The 15,753-nt window shown below is 40.8% G+C and overlaps 1 protein-coding gene across 6 annotated transcripts in view; it reads left to right on the top strand.

Moving 5' to 3' along the window:
* Nucleotides 1–15,753, top strand: part of pik3r3b (phosphoinositide-3-kinase, regulatory subunit 3b (gamma)) — a 181,292-nt gene that overhangs the window by 154,920 nt on the left and 10,619 nt on the right. For 4 of the 6 annotated variants that reach the window (XM_025899495.1, XM_025899497.1, XM_025899496.1 and 1 more), the window contains 2 exons: nt 12,141–12,276; nt 13,394–13,492. In XM_025899495.1, coding sequence (XP_025755280.1) covers nt 12,141–12,276; nt 13,394–13,492 — 235 coding nt within the window. Of the gene's footprint in view, nt 1–2,176; nt 2,242–2,586; nt 2,729–6,013; nt 6,146–12,140; nt 12,277–13,393; nt 13,493–15,753 lie in introns of those variants that run through there. The other 2 variants (XM_019347047.2, XM_005475632.4) reach the window with 2 other exon arrangements.

Raw genomic sequence — 15,753 nt, 5'->3', positions numbered from 1 at the left:
TTCCCTCCTCTTTTGGGATTTCTGTGGTTCTCCCTGATATCACATTTGCTTTATATTGAGACAGAAACAAAAAAAGAGAGACTGTGAATATTTGAATGAATCAAAACTGTTACTTAACTCCAGCTATTGGAACTATACTGGAAGGAAGTAGTTCTCCATGTCTATGTTGGGCTAATATTTTTGAGCTGCAAGTGTTCCGGAAACACTCTATCAACTGTGCATGCACATATAATGAGGGGTAAAACTTCACTAATGTTTGGTCTGAACACAGCATTAATACTCTGTTTCGCTTTCAGAGACCCCTTTCCCACAACATATTGCCATTCATTGTTAATATAAAAATACCAAGCACTTTTAGAATCTTAAAATATGAACAAAAGGAGCCCTAGAGATGATTCTTGAACTAATAATCATGGAAATCCATACTATCCTTCCTGGTGGGTGGGTGTTTCGGTATATGTGTGTGTGCGGTAATGTAATTATTACAGGCCTCTTAAATGTATGTTTGCATATCTCCAGCATTCCCTAATTCATGGTTAAGCTTCCATATTATTATCTGTAACTGTACTTACCTCACCATAGGAGGTTTGCTTCACATTGCAAATAGCAGTTAAACAGGCTAGTTAAACAAGCCCAGTGATCAAATAAACTAAAGCTCTATCACTGCAGCAGAAAAGGCCCTTATGATCAAAAAGGGTGTACTTGCCACTATTTGGGAAAGGGGATTACCACAAATTCAACAAAGATAGTGTAAAGAGACTTTAAAGGAGTTTATGAAGATGTGTGGACTTAGTTAGCTAGAACCTTTGGAGAGGGCAAGCATTGTTGACTATCCTGTTGCTAATGTGGATACATAATCTTTAGGTATATTATGCAAACGTACAATCTTCCACATTGTAATCTCTGTTGCAATTTATTTCCATCCTATTCACACTGCTACTGACAATTTCCGAAACCATGCAAAAGTGATTTTAATTTGTTTTGTTTCTCCTTATATTTGGCGCCTGTTTGAATTAATCTCACAATGCTATAAACATGAACTAGAAACAGATTTAAAACTTACTTGATATGTATATTTCACCAAGGTCATTATTTAGTGCCAACTATGCTTATTGCTCAATGTTTTTGATTTTGTGAAATCAAAAACATTTTGACTTGTGAAAAGTCAACAACATGTTGAGTCTACATGCATCCAGTAGAACTGTATCTATTAACAGTCTATGTGGCAACTACTAGCTAATTCAGTTAGCATTAGCAAGCAAACATTAATATGTGAGGTGAGCTACTGGCTGCTCACACCAAAGCAGCTCCTCTTTTCTTTTAGGCCGACTCGGCACAGTTTATTCACCATACAATTAACAGTAACTTAAAAGACACTACTAAAAAGCACGTATTTCTAATTTCCAAGTAAAGTTAAAGAGTTTATCTAAGTTCAGAATTTGTAATTTACCTTTAACTGTTTTCAGCAGTGGACTTGATAACCAGTATGGGGCATAAAAATTGCATGTTTGTGAGTATTAGGTAACAGTTAGGAAAATACGTAATAGCGGATATTTAATATTTACTGGATTACTAATTTGACCTATGTTTTTAAAAATTCTAATCTTCCTGTTTCTAGTTAATTTGCAGAAATTAATAAAGCAAGCACTGGCTCTCAGTCCTTGTTTGACTGGTAGTTATCATGCAGCATGTTATGTCATACCAAACAGCTGTCGGTGCTGTATGTGTTTTAGCAGCAACAGAAGCTGGTAACATGTAGTCAGACAGACTCAGGCGAAGGTTAGAAACTTAGTGGAAAACCACCGTATTTGTAACTTGCTCTTCGTAGGCTGAGGTAATTTTCCTACTGGCTTTGAAATCCGGCTTCTGAGCTTGCGCAGGGCGCTTTGTCAGCGGTGTATAGAGGACAGAAATGGGCTAACCACTCTTCGAGTAATAAAGGGACGATTAATTATTTGTCAAATCGGCAGGGACGATTAAAAAATTGGATTTCCTACATGGATTAGATAATGGCAATGAACAAATGAGGGATATTATTATATGTAACGTTAAAGAGCAGTTTATTTACACTGTTTTATGTGAATATTTGGTGATATTTTTGTCCTCCCCTGCATGTCGTGTAGGAGTGGGTTTTCCCATCCGTTGTCTGGCTCTGCCTCCGCCAGCCTCCTCTTGTCAGTGCGTTTCTTAAAATGAAACTAGCGAGACGGTGGCACCTGCGGAGGAGAAGCAGAGGGGATTGTATGTAGAGCTGGCATCTACTTACCCACCGTTTAAAGGAAGTCTTTATGTGCATATATATGTAGACAGATAGATGCGCACACACACATAGGAGCCTTCATGAAGTTCCCCGAGTTGTTAACAATATTAACATGTCCGAGGGAGCAGTCGCAGCCCGGTGCTTGCTCTACACATTTCGTCTATTCATTTAATTCTGAAGCAGGAATTCAGATAGAAGACTTAGAAGTAAACAGATAGATTAACATCGAGGCATATGACAGGAGCACACGATGATTGTTTCTTTTTTCCTTTTTTAAATACGCCGGTCATTTTTACTTTGTTTAATAGCGTTTTTCTAATACAAAGACTGCCTGGTTAAGCTACAAGAAAGCAATGTATAACACAGTCTGGACGACCAAAAAAGCCGGCGAGGAAGGAGACTGGAGGGACGTGATGATGCCCTACTCCACAGAGCTGATATTTTATCTGGAAATGGACCAACCGCCAGGTAAGCTTCAGGCCGGTGATAGCGGGGAAATGGCTAGTTGGACTGGAGTTAATTAGCTGGAGTGATGTGTGTTTAGGAGCTGTGTGCTTCGGTGTCTGGTGAAATATGCAGAGAAGGTTTCAGATTTCACGTTTTGCTCCTGCTCGTACCGGTCACGCAGTTATGGCTTTGTTTTATTAGGACTTCGCGGGCTTCTGGGCAGTCGTGATGTTTTAGGTACACTCGCTACATTACATAAACTTAGCGCTGTCTTTAGCTGTAGTGAGAAGCAGGTAATTCGGGGACGAAGGAAATAAAATGGCAGTTTACAGCAGCAGTGACAGCGCTTTAAACGCCATAGACTCTTTGTTTGTCGCTGTCCGGTGCACTCGCCACAGCAGTTCTTTTGTACATTAAGATACAGATTTGTGCGATGACACAGTAGCTGCCGTCTCACTGTGGAAACAATAAGTCCCGTGTAGTCCGTACACTGAAGCATCCCCACTTCTTCTCAGCGTCTGATGGCTATGCAATAGGCCTATGAGAGAATAAAATAGGAGCCAAGGTGACTGAATCTGCTGCTTAACTCATTTTAACTTAACAAAACGAACGTTTGTTGGAGAATTTGGCTTTTGAGACCACCGCGTAAATGTTAAACCATCCCTAGATTTGGTATTATTCCGCACTTGAAGTGTGCATTAAACCATTCCGACTGAATCATTTCAAAATCAGCTGTGCCGTGAGCGGGGAAGGGGGAGAGGGGGGATGGGACAAGCCAAGAAACCAAACCAAGAAAATTAATAAAACCTGGAATAAAAACGTCCTGAATATCTCCGAATAATAACGCTCTTCCCTTGGACACATATAGAAGTCTTTGTGCCCATTTCTAGCCAACTGTCACCCACAATTGAATAAGTTTCATTCATTCATTCATTCCTCGGCAATTGTGCCAGTGTCATTCGACTCCCTCCTCTTCCTCCCTGCTTTTCTCCCCTCCTCAATGGATCATGGCGCAGATGTGGGACGTTGTGTTGTTTCCAGGAGGCGCTGTTGAATGCAGTTTGCCTTGTAGCTCTTTCTGGTTTTTTTCCGTCTCCTTTCTTTTCCCTCCATGTATCTATTAAGATGCACTATACTCTGCAGCAACCTCACAGTGCCGTGCTGTATCTATCTGTAACATGCTGCAGAGTATTTGGGCTTAGAGCTCACTAGCATTTTACCACGGGATGCTTGAATATGCACCACATTTGAAGCTTGTGCTGGAGAAAAGTATTGTTTCAGCTACGTTTTCTCTTCAGACCTTGCATTTTGAAGTGCAGTCTGTATTCCTTTATGAGGTAAATTGAAGTTGGCTGGTTCATTATTGCCTCTTTATGCCATGTTTTGTTCCTTCTGTAAAAATATATATTTTTTTCTCTTTCAGTTTTTTCTCCTTTGTTGCTGCTGCTCAGTGCATTAGGGATGCAGATGCAAAATTCTGGCCATTTAATGGTGATTCACACATTTAACTGGCCACTGGACCTTGGCTTTTATCATGCTTAGAGCCATTTCTTTAGGGGTTTCTGTCATGGCACAAAAAATAACAGATTTTTGCTTTGCTCAGCAGACTGTTTCTATCTGACAAAATGTAGTGAACAAGAATGTTTTGGACCATAACAAGACCATTGTGTTGGCAATGTGAAACCTTCAGAACAGCATTTGTAAATATGAGTGTTTTTATAGAACAATTTGGTGTTTATAGAGGACAAATAATCCTCTGTTCTTATGTGAGTAGATTTACTGTTTCTGTTGGTTTTAGGTTGTACAGTACTCAGGTTCTTACACCTCTTTTGTCTAAGTGAGCACATCCTGTCATTAGCTAAACCTCTAAGTCTTTCTCACTCCCAGCTCATATTTGTTTTGCTGTGTGCAGATTGCATGTGTGTCTTTGTCTTAACACACGTGATGACAGACATGCCCACAGATGTTTATTATACTGGAATTGAAATGTGAAAGCCTCACTGATATCTACAGTGTGTGAAATCCTGTGTGAGTACAGTAGTACTTGTGGTGTGATTAGCACAGGTGGAGTGTCACTGCCATCCCCAGGGGAGGGCAAGGCCTCCGTATCCACTGGCAACTTGGTGTGTGTGAAGCGACACTCTGTGGATGTGGGGTGAATGATGAGTCTCGTGTTTCAGTGGAAAATCACCGGGACATTGTTGCCAAAGGACCATACTAGAGTGCTTTTTGCATGTCTGGGTTCATTTGCAGCACAATGCAGTTCTATACATTCCAGCTCCTCTTTCTTCCCCATAGTTTTTATTCATGTGTACACAGAATAAAAAGAAAAAGACCCCTTTGCCAAGACAACAAATCGCATTATTTTTTATTCATATTGTTCCTTTTCTTTATTTATTTTTGCAGTCTTGATGCTTCCTTGCCCTTCCGCTTTCTTTTTCCTTGCACGTGTTAACAAGTTCTTCCTCCCCGCTTTTACCAAGTGCTGCTCATAGGGGGATTGTCTGATTGTTGGAGTTCTCACTCTGATATTGTGGCCTCTTTACCTCATATAAAGCATAATTAGATTTCTGTCAGCTGGTGCTGTATAAATAAAATTTAATTTGTTTTGTGTTGAAATGTGAGTCAGTGGAAAGATGCAAAATTATTTTTCAAGTAAACAAATTGCAGCGTTGTCCTAGAACTAAACATCAGTATGAGGACATACCTATTCTGTGATAGGACAGAGATGTCTTCTGCTAATTTTCCACCAGTGTAACTTTCCAGACATAGCCCAGTAGAATGTGGTCATTACGTCCAGCACCTATGGTTTTGTCTGCATTTTAAGCCTCTTTTGAAACTGATTCTGGTTGGAGAAGCTGGAAGCTAATTCTGGTTCCAGCTTGTCCCTGCAGGAGAAGCTGGAACCAGAATCAGTTTTGAACAAGGATTGAATTTACTGGAAGATTAGATAAGTTTTGTTTTTATTCTTAGTTTAGGGTTAGTGAATGAATATACACATTCAGTTGCCAGTCACAGTAGAAACTTGTTGATTTAGAGGTGCTGCATTGTTGTGTGTATGACTGCGTGGTGTGATGGACTTGATCTACCACAAGCCTACTCAACCTTCCTCCCTGCCTCCCTCATTTCTTTCTTTCTTTGAGCTTAGCACGCCTTCCCTTGGGGCTGTCCTCTGATTGGCTGAGGGGGCGGGCCTCCGTGCAGGGATTAGCTGGTGCATCTTCTGTCTTTTAGAATGAGCTGTGCTCGCTCTTTTCTTCAGTCTGACGGAGTGGAGAACAGGAGGAGGAGGTGGTGGTGGTAGAGGAGGGAGGAGAGAGGAGAGAGAGTGTGTGCAAGTGAGACGAGGAGAGTGAGTGACAGGAAAAAGGAGGGAGGAGGGAAACAGCTGAGAGAAAACTGGAAACATGCATCTAACGGAGAGTGTGTTGGAGAACGGTAAGAGAGGGAATGAGATTTCTTGTTTTCATGTAGTTCACTTTTTAGTCTCTTCATCCTTTTTATTTTTGCTTTTTTTTAAATTTAACCTTAGCTTTCTTTGTATCCATGTCATCTGATTTGCATTTTTTTTATGCTGCCCTTTCTTTAGTGTTTTCCAGCTTTCCCCCTACACACAGAGCTCCTCCTTCTCTTTTATTGCTCCTGCAGCACCCATAACTTGCAGGGGATGCGAGCGAGCACTGGCATTCATTCATTATTTTGCTCTGTGTGCATTTGTATTTTAAAACTTGGTCACAATCAGTCATCCAAGTGAAAGTCCAACAACAGAATGTCACTGAAAGCAGATTTTTTTTTTTTCTGTGGTTCTTTAAAAAGTTATAATATTTTAATATTTAGAAACAGCTGCTCATACTTTATCAAATTTAAACTTCTGTCTATCTGTCAACTTAAATTTTAATCAGTTTTACTACTTCAGAAATCTGGATCCTCTTTAGATAGTCTATAAGACCCCATACATCTAACAGATACATGCACTCACCCTTACCTCATCCAGATGTAGAGCTGTGGAAGTAAAGCAGATTGTGGCGCAGACTGTTTCAGAACACCACATTCATGCCTCCTGCTTTGAGTTTTTAACTGTAGGCTGTGTATTAATTCCATTGCCGTGTATGAATTCCTGTGTTGGTACACATCTTTCAAACCTCAATTTTGCTGCCGTTTCCCTGATCAGCTGGCGTGTGCACTCCTGTCGTTGTTGAACATGCCCCAAGACCCATGCTGAGTTTTCTTTGTCTCAAGTGTATTTATCATGTGTCTGTCCACGCTGACAGTTATTGTTTAGGAGAGCTGCAGGCTTCTGTCAGCATGTACAATGACAACTGATATGGAAGTGTCTGTGCATATGTGAATGTGTGGCTGAGCACTGCTCCTTTGTTTGGTGAGGGGGAGGCTGAACCTACGGTCCCCTTTGTTCCCGTCCCTCTGGCTTCCTCTCAGGGACCTATGCAGTAGTTGTGACTAAGGGCTCAGCAGTCTTCGTTATATTGGTCATATTTTTTGAGTCATTATTTTTTTTTACAGTTTTGAACGTTTTCCAAACATGTCCATGTGGTTAAGACTGTTCTCCGATTAGTATAATTCTTGCTTATTTAGGACATAAGATCACACTTCCCACAAATTCTGATCATTGTCAGAAGGTTTGGATTTTCTACAGGTCTTAATTTGTCTTATAGAACTTTGCAATCTGGGGCTTGTGTACTGCTTATTTTCTGTTGCGTCCATTGTTATAAGAAACTACCAGATACATTATTAGAGTAATGAGAGACTTAAAGGTGCAGAAATTTTTTAGTCATTAATTTGGTAGAAATGCATTTTGTAGTTGGTGCATTAAGACAGAAATTCTATTATCTCATTGTAACTTCAGTGTTTGAGGTGTTCAAGTAGCATATGCAAAGTGGACACACGTAATAAAGTCAAGAAAAGACTCATTTTATTGGTGATGAGATTGCCTAACTGCAGCTGTGGTGATCCTTCTGTGCTTTTTACATGCTACCCTCTGTGTGGTCCACAACTGCAAGCACACATAGACTCTGATTTTCATGCTTTTTAAAATCAGTTACTTTTTTCTGTTTTCGCAATCTATTTCACTTGTGCATCTGTTTTTCAATGTAAACATAACATGAATTTCCACCCCATCTACCCTTGGAAGTGCACACGTGTAGCATTAGTCTGTAAAGTGCTGACTGAGGGGAACAGTGCAGCTGCAGGACGACAGTTTTGGCAACACTAACCGAGTGCCATGGTGACATGAGAGAGAGAGGAGGGCAAAGAGTTGAATAGTCAGTGAGAAGGGAACAAAGAACAGGAGAGGAAGAGAGGCTACCAGTCTCAGTTTAGGTGGTCTTACAATAAAGCGTGAAGAAAAAGTTTTTGTAGGATGTAAACTGTTCCTACTTTTTTTGTTCTTTGAAATGTAGTGTGTTAGTTTATTGGCATCCAAGCATTTGCGTAGATGAGCACAAACTGTCACTCCCCCTCTTTGTCCCCCCCTCGCTCTTTGCTCCATTTGAATTCTCACTACTATCATGTGACAATTAAAATATGACGTCAAAGTATTGTTTTCATTGTTTCATTGGTGGCTGTGGCTTTTTTTTGCACTTGTCAGTTAGATATACTAGGATGTCTATAATTAGCTACAAATCATTTATTGTGTATTTTGCGTGCTCTGCTCCCCCCAGTGGGCAAATGTTGTAGGTTTAAGTCCTCACAGTACTGGAAAAAAATGTCATTTTTTTCCATAGAAGATATGAATTAAACACATTAGTCACCCCCCACCTAGTGGTGAGTGATATACCCTCAAAATGATATCATAATATTTCAAGAAAATTTGTAATAAACAATATTTCTAATAATATTTTTAAAAAAAGCTTTTCCAGTGAGCTACTGTCACTGATGTAATACCTCGTTTGAAGTGTGATTGTAGTGCTGCAATGTGCCAGCAGCAACCTTATTGTGGAACAGTAGTGACAAAGCACAAGTCGAACCGAAGGACAAAAGTTACCTATGTAGTATTTACCATAAACATTTTAACTATAGATTGCTTAAAAATAACTGAAATAACTTAACCTTGTAACTATTTGCTGCTGTGAGTGTTAGCATTCAGCAGACAGTGAGTGATGATGTGCACGTGCACACAGAAGTCCAGGTTTTATTCAGCCCTTCCTCCCATAAAGCGTCTGTTTCTGCTGTCCGTGTGTGGGTGTCTTGTGGTAATTTGTGAGGCCACAGTGTTCCCAAATGCTGCTGACTCTGGCACGTGAGCACTCTGCAGGAGGAGCCCACTCCATTTCAGTACATTCATCAGGTTACTTTCTGTTTTTAAATGACAACTCCCACATCAGTACTCTGTTGAGAGAGCGAGAGAGAGATTACACTGCTGGTCTTTAAATTGTGTCCAGATGTGTTTGGATACTTGAAAACTTTTGCATGTGTTTGTTTGTTTTTAGTATTATGTGTCATAGTCAGGTTAACTCTGTTTAGCATGCAGCATGGCACCAAACAGGTTTTACAATATGTGCTGGTTTATAACATCAGTATTCAAAAACCAAAACCTCTGAAACTACCATCACTCCCGTTGGACTGACTGTTCAGTGTGTGAGTAGACTTTCATACTGTTTTACTTGACTTGTCATGCAAGGTGAAATGTTTTCTATATAATACATTTTTTCACACTTAGCAATCAAGTAGAGATTTGAATCCAGGTCTAGACGTTGCATGTTAGCGCCACAAATTGCAACACAGAAGTTGAAACGGACTCAGCAATGTTAACCTTTATTTCATGCATTCAGTCTTTATTTTTTTGTTAGACTGCATAGTATTTCACAAAATCAGTTAAATATATTGACTTTTCTTCAGTTTGTATTTCCATTTGATACTTAAATTTGTTTAATGACTAAACTTTGTAAAACATTATAGATTGATCCCGTTGACCAAAGGCACTCCTGTTATGTTAGTTTTCCTCAAACTGAACTAAGCTTTTTAAGTGACGTAAAAGCGAACATCAGGCTGTAGCTCCTGAGGTAGAGCAGGCCATCTACTGATCGAAAGGCTGGTGATTCGATCCCTGGCTCCCCCAGTCTGCATATGTTGGGCAAGACACTAACCCCAAGTTGGTCTCCAATGCATCCATCAGAGTATGAATGTGTGTGAATGGGTGATTGTGGCATGTTGTATAAAAGGCTTTGAGAGCTCTGGCAGAGTAGAAAAGTAAAAAATACATAAGAATCGGTCCATTTATAAAGAAGCACTTAATAACAAGACAACAACCTATTTTTATAGCAAAACCTTTAAGTTATGGATTTATACAGCTTGATCTTCATAATTGTTGAAAACCAAAACACAATGGGAAGAATGCAAGTCAGAGTTCTCAGTCAAGTTTAACAGTCTTATGATGCAATGACAATGGCTACAAACAAATGAGTGGAAGGACCAGAGTTCCCCATTACAAACCTAACAGGAGAGTAAATTTAATGACAGGAGAAACTATGAAAACATGAGGGTTTCCACATTTAACAAACCTCCACATTTCTGCTGAGCCCCTGAACACTCACATGAAACAACTTTCATGTGGGTGTGTGTGGTTTCTGACATAAGGCATAATTACTATGATATATGGGCTCTTCACTTGTGATTAATAACCATGCAGTCACCAGCTGCACTGCTACGGTGTTTATGTGGTGTGGTTATGAGTACAGTTCCTGTGCATCATTTGCATAAAGAGAATGTGTGCATGTTAAGGATTGAATCGAAAATTCAATGTGAATGTGGTAACTTTTGTACGTGGCGATGTAGGAATTTCAAGAGAGATAAGATATACCTTTATTAGTCCCACAAGGGGAAATTTCATGTTAAGGCTGCCGACCTATCGCACGCAATGGCGGCGCCATCTTACCCTCCGACCATACATACATTACACAAAAACATCACATGGGGAAGACAGGTCAGAGGGGTATAACAATGGAAAATACACCACATGAGGAAAGATAAGGAGAAAAAAATAACTCCCCCCAGACTGAGCTCCAACAGGGAGATCAGTTTGAGAACAGAAAAAAACCACCTCTGCACATAGCACATGAAAAAACTCTTAATACACCAAAGAAACACATGACAAGCAACAGGGATGGGTAAAGGGTGAGAGACAGCCAATGTAGACAGTACATCCGGGCCTGCAGCATAAGCGCTGGTCTCCTTGATCCACCGTCCGCATCGGAGGGGAATAAGCGTCGAAGGCGTTTGGAGGGGGAGGGGGGATGAGTGTACATCTGCATGTGTATATATGTCTGTGTGCGTGTGTGTGTGTATGTCCAGAGTTCAGCTGAGACAGTGTCCTTCGCCCTGCCAGGCTAAGTAAACAGTCTTCCAGCCAACCCAGGTGGCCTTGCATAGAGAGGGAAGAACAGTCAAACCACAGTCGTTATCAGGGTGTTGTTGTTCAGCTCCAGCCTTGAGACCACAGCTGGCGCCAAAGGGGTATCCGCATGAAGTGATGGTGGTTTTTACTTTACTGCGAACAACTCATATGAATTTCAAAGCTGTTCTAACAGTCCGACACTGGTCTCTCACTCTCCTGTTGGAGAGCTGTGAGTTTCTCCATGATGTGATCCAATTTGCCCTCAGAGGTGTTATTCCGAGCGAGCCCCTCCAAGATGTAATCCAGTTTGCACTCAGAGGTCTTATTCTGAGTATTCACGGCAGCCGTAACCTTCTCCACGATCTTATCCATGCTGCACTCAATGAGCCCATTTTGAGAAACTCGCGCCTCGTCCCATCGTTTCAGTCCCAGCGGGCAGCCTTGTGGGGGTTTGAACAGCCGGTTCCGCTTTCTTAATTCTTCGATAAGCCAGGGCCAAGCCAGCTCCGATCAGCCAGAACCCTGTTACCATGGTTCCGAATAGGTAGATATCTTCAGCACTCAGGCTCACCCAAGCCCAGACTTCTCGTTGAGAAAAGGGTGTCAATTGCATTTAGGGACCAGTTGATCAAATCCATAATTCCTCTTTTAGGTTTTAGAGAACAGACTGTGAGAGAGTGTTCCAGGGAAAAGTAATACAAAAAACACGAGACTAGACGAGGACATAAGAGGCTAAGCAGGGAAGCTAAGGGAGAGGAGAGGAGGAGGAGAGGAGAAAAGTGCGACCGCCTTCGCCAAGAGCAAGAGAATGCGATAACTCGAACATGGTGATGTCAGATTTTGAAATTGATACAATAAGTGTGTCTACTAGGAGGCTGCGAGGTACCATGCATTTTTGTGTATGGTTGTGCAAAGTAGTATTTCTAAATGATCAAGTAATCAACACTCTGTCTGCAGCTGTAGACTGATGGTTGAACTGCAGGGCTGAGGGCAAGTTATACTGTATGCATATATCATGTACATATGAACTGTTGTACACAGTAATTGTAATACTTGTTTTTTGTTTGTTTTGTTTTTTCCTAGCCCTTCCTCCAAAGCCAACCAAGCCTCAGCAGCCCTCCTCGGTCGCAATGGCAGGGGGCAGCAGCAATGTCGCCAAGGATGGAGGAGCAGGAGGCTCCTTACAAGAGGCCGAATGGTACTGGGGTGACATATCCAGGTAGCAAACACTGTGTTATTGACAGCAAAATCTGTGAGAGCTTAACACAGATCAAGTGACATTGTTAGGTTACATGAAATGTAGATGTTTTGTAAGGCTTGGCCCCTCCCCCAGCAACACAAGACCTGCACTGACACAAACTAAAGGCATGTTCTATGTGCAGACATGGTCAGCACATTTTAGACATCTTAAAAAAGCAAATATGGGTATTATCAGTGCTTTACCTGTTGTCAGAGAACAAAATAATAGGAGTTGTAGTTGTGCCACAGTTGGTCAGTGTCTGACATTGATGTTTGTTTGGTTCTAAGCCACCAACATGTTAAAGAGTCTCAAAATGACCAGTAACACTTATTTTTCATTAGGGTAAATATTATATTTGTCATTGTTGTCTGGTGGCTTTGGAATTAGCATTTCCTGTTTACCATGTTGTTTAGCATGTTGTTTAGCATCAATTGAATCTTAACTTAGAGTATCAGGTTATTATTCTTTGTTAGACATCACAGCACGGTCTGTCCATCTATGCTGCAGGACAACTTTGACAGTGAGCTTAAAGTCTATAGCTACAGTAGGGGTAGGGCTCCACGAGTTAAAGACTGCAGGATAGAGTAGAGTTTTCTATATGCTTTATGTCATACTCAGTCATATTAGTCAACTATATGGTGTAATTCTATGTTTCTTTGGTTGGTTTGTTTGTTTTATATGTCGATATATTTTGAAACTTTGATATACTCTGACCACCAGAGATAATTGACAAGTTTATTTCTCAGCTAGGTAAATTGTCTTTACTGTTAAGGTCACTGCTTTACTTTAAGTGCAGGTTAGCTGTTAGCCAAAATCCACACACAGTGATAACCACACCTACAGTGCAGACAGTCAGTCTGCCACTCACGTACTTATCCTCAGCTGAGACACTGCTGGCTAGGATCACCCCTCCCTGCACTGCTAATTGACGGATTGTTTACGTTGAGGTGTGTGGTTATAAAGAAAGTTCTACTCGCCTGCCACTGATAATTGAAGGCAGACTTTTCCAAATGAACACCATCTGTGCATGGATCACTCAACCAAGTCAAACACCCTTTTTTTTTTTCTCTGTTTCTCTTATCTATTTTGTCTTCAGGGAGGAGGTGAATGATAAGCTCAGAGACATGCCTGATGGGACTTTCCTGGTTCGGGACGCGTCTACTAAGATGCAAGGCGACTACACGCTAACGCTAAGGTAAAGCCACTACACACAGACCTTTATGTCTATATCAGAGCATCTGAATGATGTGTTTTAAACCGCACAAAGATTTCTACAAGCTCGAGAGTGGTACAGCACTTCTGATCCGCTTTAATGCCGTTTTCCTTTAGTTAACTGCAAGAATGTAGACTTGAGATGGTTCCTATAAGTGCTTTGTGGATAATAAAGAATAATAGAGCCTTACCTGCCTTCTGGACATATTTTAAACTCATACTGCCAGAGTCAGAGCGTGCTGCTGCTATTATTTTGTTTTTTGTTGTTTTTTAGCATTGCATAGTAATAGTGGACAATTTTAGGTTTGATTTTTGGGCAGGGTTGGTCATACACTGCTCTAAAAGAATGAAAGGAACACTCCTTAATCAGAGTACAGGGTCAAGGCAGTTAAACTTCTGGGAAATTGATTTGGTCATTTAAGTAGCAGAGGGGGTTGTTTGTCAATTTCAGCTGCTTTGATTTGAATGAAATTAACTACAGGTGCACTAGAGGGGCAAAAAGAAGAATGGGTTTATAGGCATATTTTCCACCTCATCTTTTCTGATCGTTGTTTTTGTTTGGCTAGTGTCAGTGTGACTACTGGTAGCATGAGATGATACCAAGTCCCCTATGGAGGGTTAGGGTCCAACTCCTCCAGGATGACACATCAGTGTGTACAGTTGCTAGGTTTCCTGTGTCTCCCAACATCTCAAGAACATGGAGGACATTAGTGTGAATGTCTCTGGCCCAACAATCAGAAATGGACTTCACTGCTTGCACCGTGGAGTCTGAGCTGGGCTTTTCATAGATAAGAGCAGGTTCACCCTGAGTGCCTGTAACATCAGCATGACTAGTTTAGTGGTGGGTCAGTGATGGTCTAAAGAGCCAAACCTAAGGAGAGATTGACAGGCCTCCACTGGGTGGGCAACAGCACACTGAGTGCCGTTTGGCATCAGGATGAAATCCTCGGACCGCTTGTACAAGCCCCCAGGACCCTACGCTGGTGCATTGGGTCCTGGGATCCTCCTGGTGCTTGACAATGCTCAGCCTCATGTGGCAAGAGCTTGGTGGCAATTCCTGAAGGATATCATTCAATTCAGTTTTAGTTATATAGGACGAAACCACAGCAGTAGCCACCTGAAGTCGTTTTATAGGATGAAGGAATTGATACCATGGTCATGCTTGCCTGACCTAAATCCAACGTGGCTGGGTCGCACCTCAGACTGTCCAGGAGCTTAATGATGCCCTGCTCCAGATCTGGGAGGAGAGTTCCCATCCAACACCATCTGTCAACTGATTTAGGAGCATGCCCCAATGTTATCAGGCATGCATAGAAGCACGCGTAAGCCATAAAAACTGGGTATCATTTTTAGTTGCTGCAATAAAACTGACTTGCCGACTGCGTCATTTTGTTACTTTGAATTCATCCTCTGAAAGCTGAGAATTTTCATTTTCATCAAAGCGCATGGTATCCTTTTGTTCCCAGCAGATTACCCAGTCTATATCAGTATAGAAATTAGCGTGATTTTTTTCCCCCCACTGAGATCTGATGTGTGTTTTGATGGAATAGAATACATACTTAAAATGAATTCTTTTCTACCTCTGTGTAGTTTTTGTTTTGTTTTGTTTCACTGTGTGTCCCATGATAACTCAGACTGAACGTAATCTTAATGACTAGTTCATTTTATGACTTTCAGACAGAGATGAATAAAACCTATCAATGATGTCAACTGACAGCAGAACAATTCAGTACACTAGCATAGGATAAGTATGTTTGTTTAGGAAATACATTTTTAACTTGAATTATTTAGTATAATTCTCTGTTTAATCTTTGTATGATTATTTCTTTTCAAACCTGGTGACATATTTTAGCCTTGTGTTTCAGTTCTACCTTCTTTCTGCTTTACCATCAGCTAAACTTTAACATTTCAGGGTAATGGTCAATAATAAGACTAAAATGGACTCTGTTGAAGTGTTTTTTTGTTGTTGTTTTTTAGGGGCAGGGCAGGAAATAGGAAGCCATTCTCTGATGCATAGTTTAGCAAAGAGTGTTTGGTGGCTAAGATGTGATTTTTTTTTTTTTTTTTTTTTTTTTTTTTTTTTTTTTTTATTTTGGAGGGTCATTAATCTCAAACGGGCAGGTCAGGAAAAACCAAAGATCCTGCCTGGGAGTCATACCATGCCCAGGTGTCATAGAAGCTATGGTGTATAAATATTTGTACACCACATGTTCAAATGTTTGAAGACGTGTATATAAATTGAGA

The sequence above is a fragment of the Oreochromis niloticus genome, linkage group LG17, assembly GCF_001858045.2.
Source record: "Oreochromis niloticus isolate F11D_XX linkage group LG17, O_niloticus_UMD_NMBU, whole genome shotgun sequence".
Taxonomy (NCBI): domain Eukaryota; kingdom Metazoa; phylum Chordata; class Actinopteri; order Cichliformes; family Cichlidae; genus Oreochromis; species Oreochromis niloticus.
Note: the sequence above shows the minus strand (reverse complement) of the source record. Positions and strands in the feature narration are given on the sequence as shown.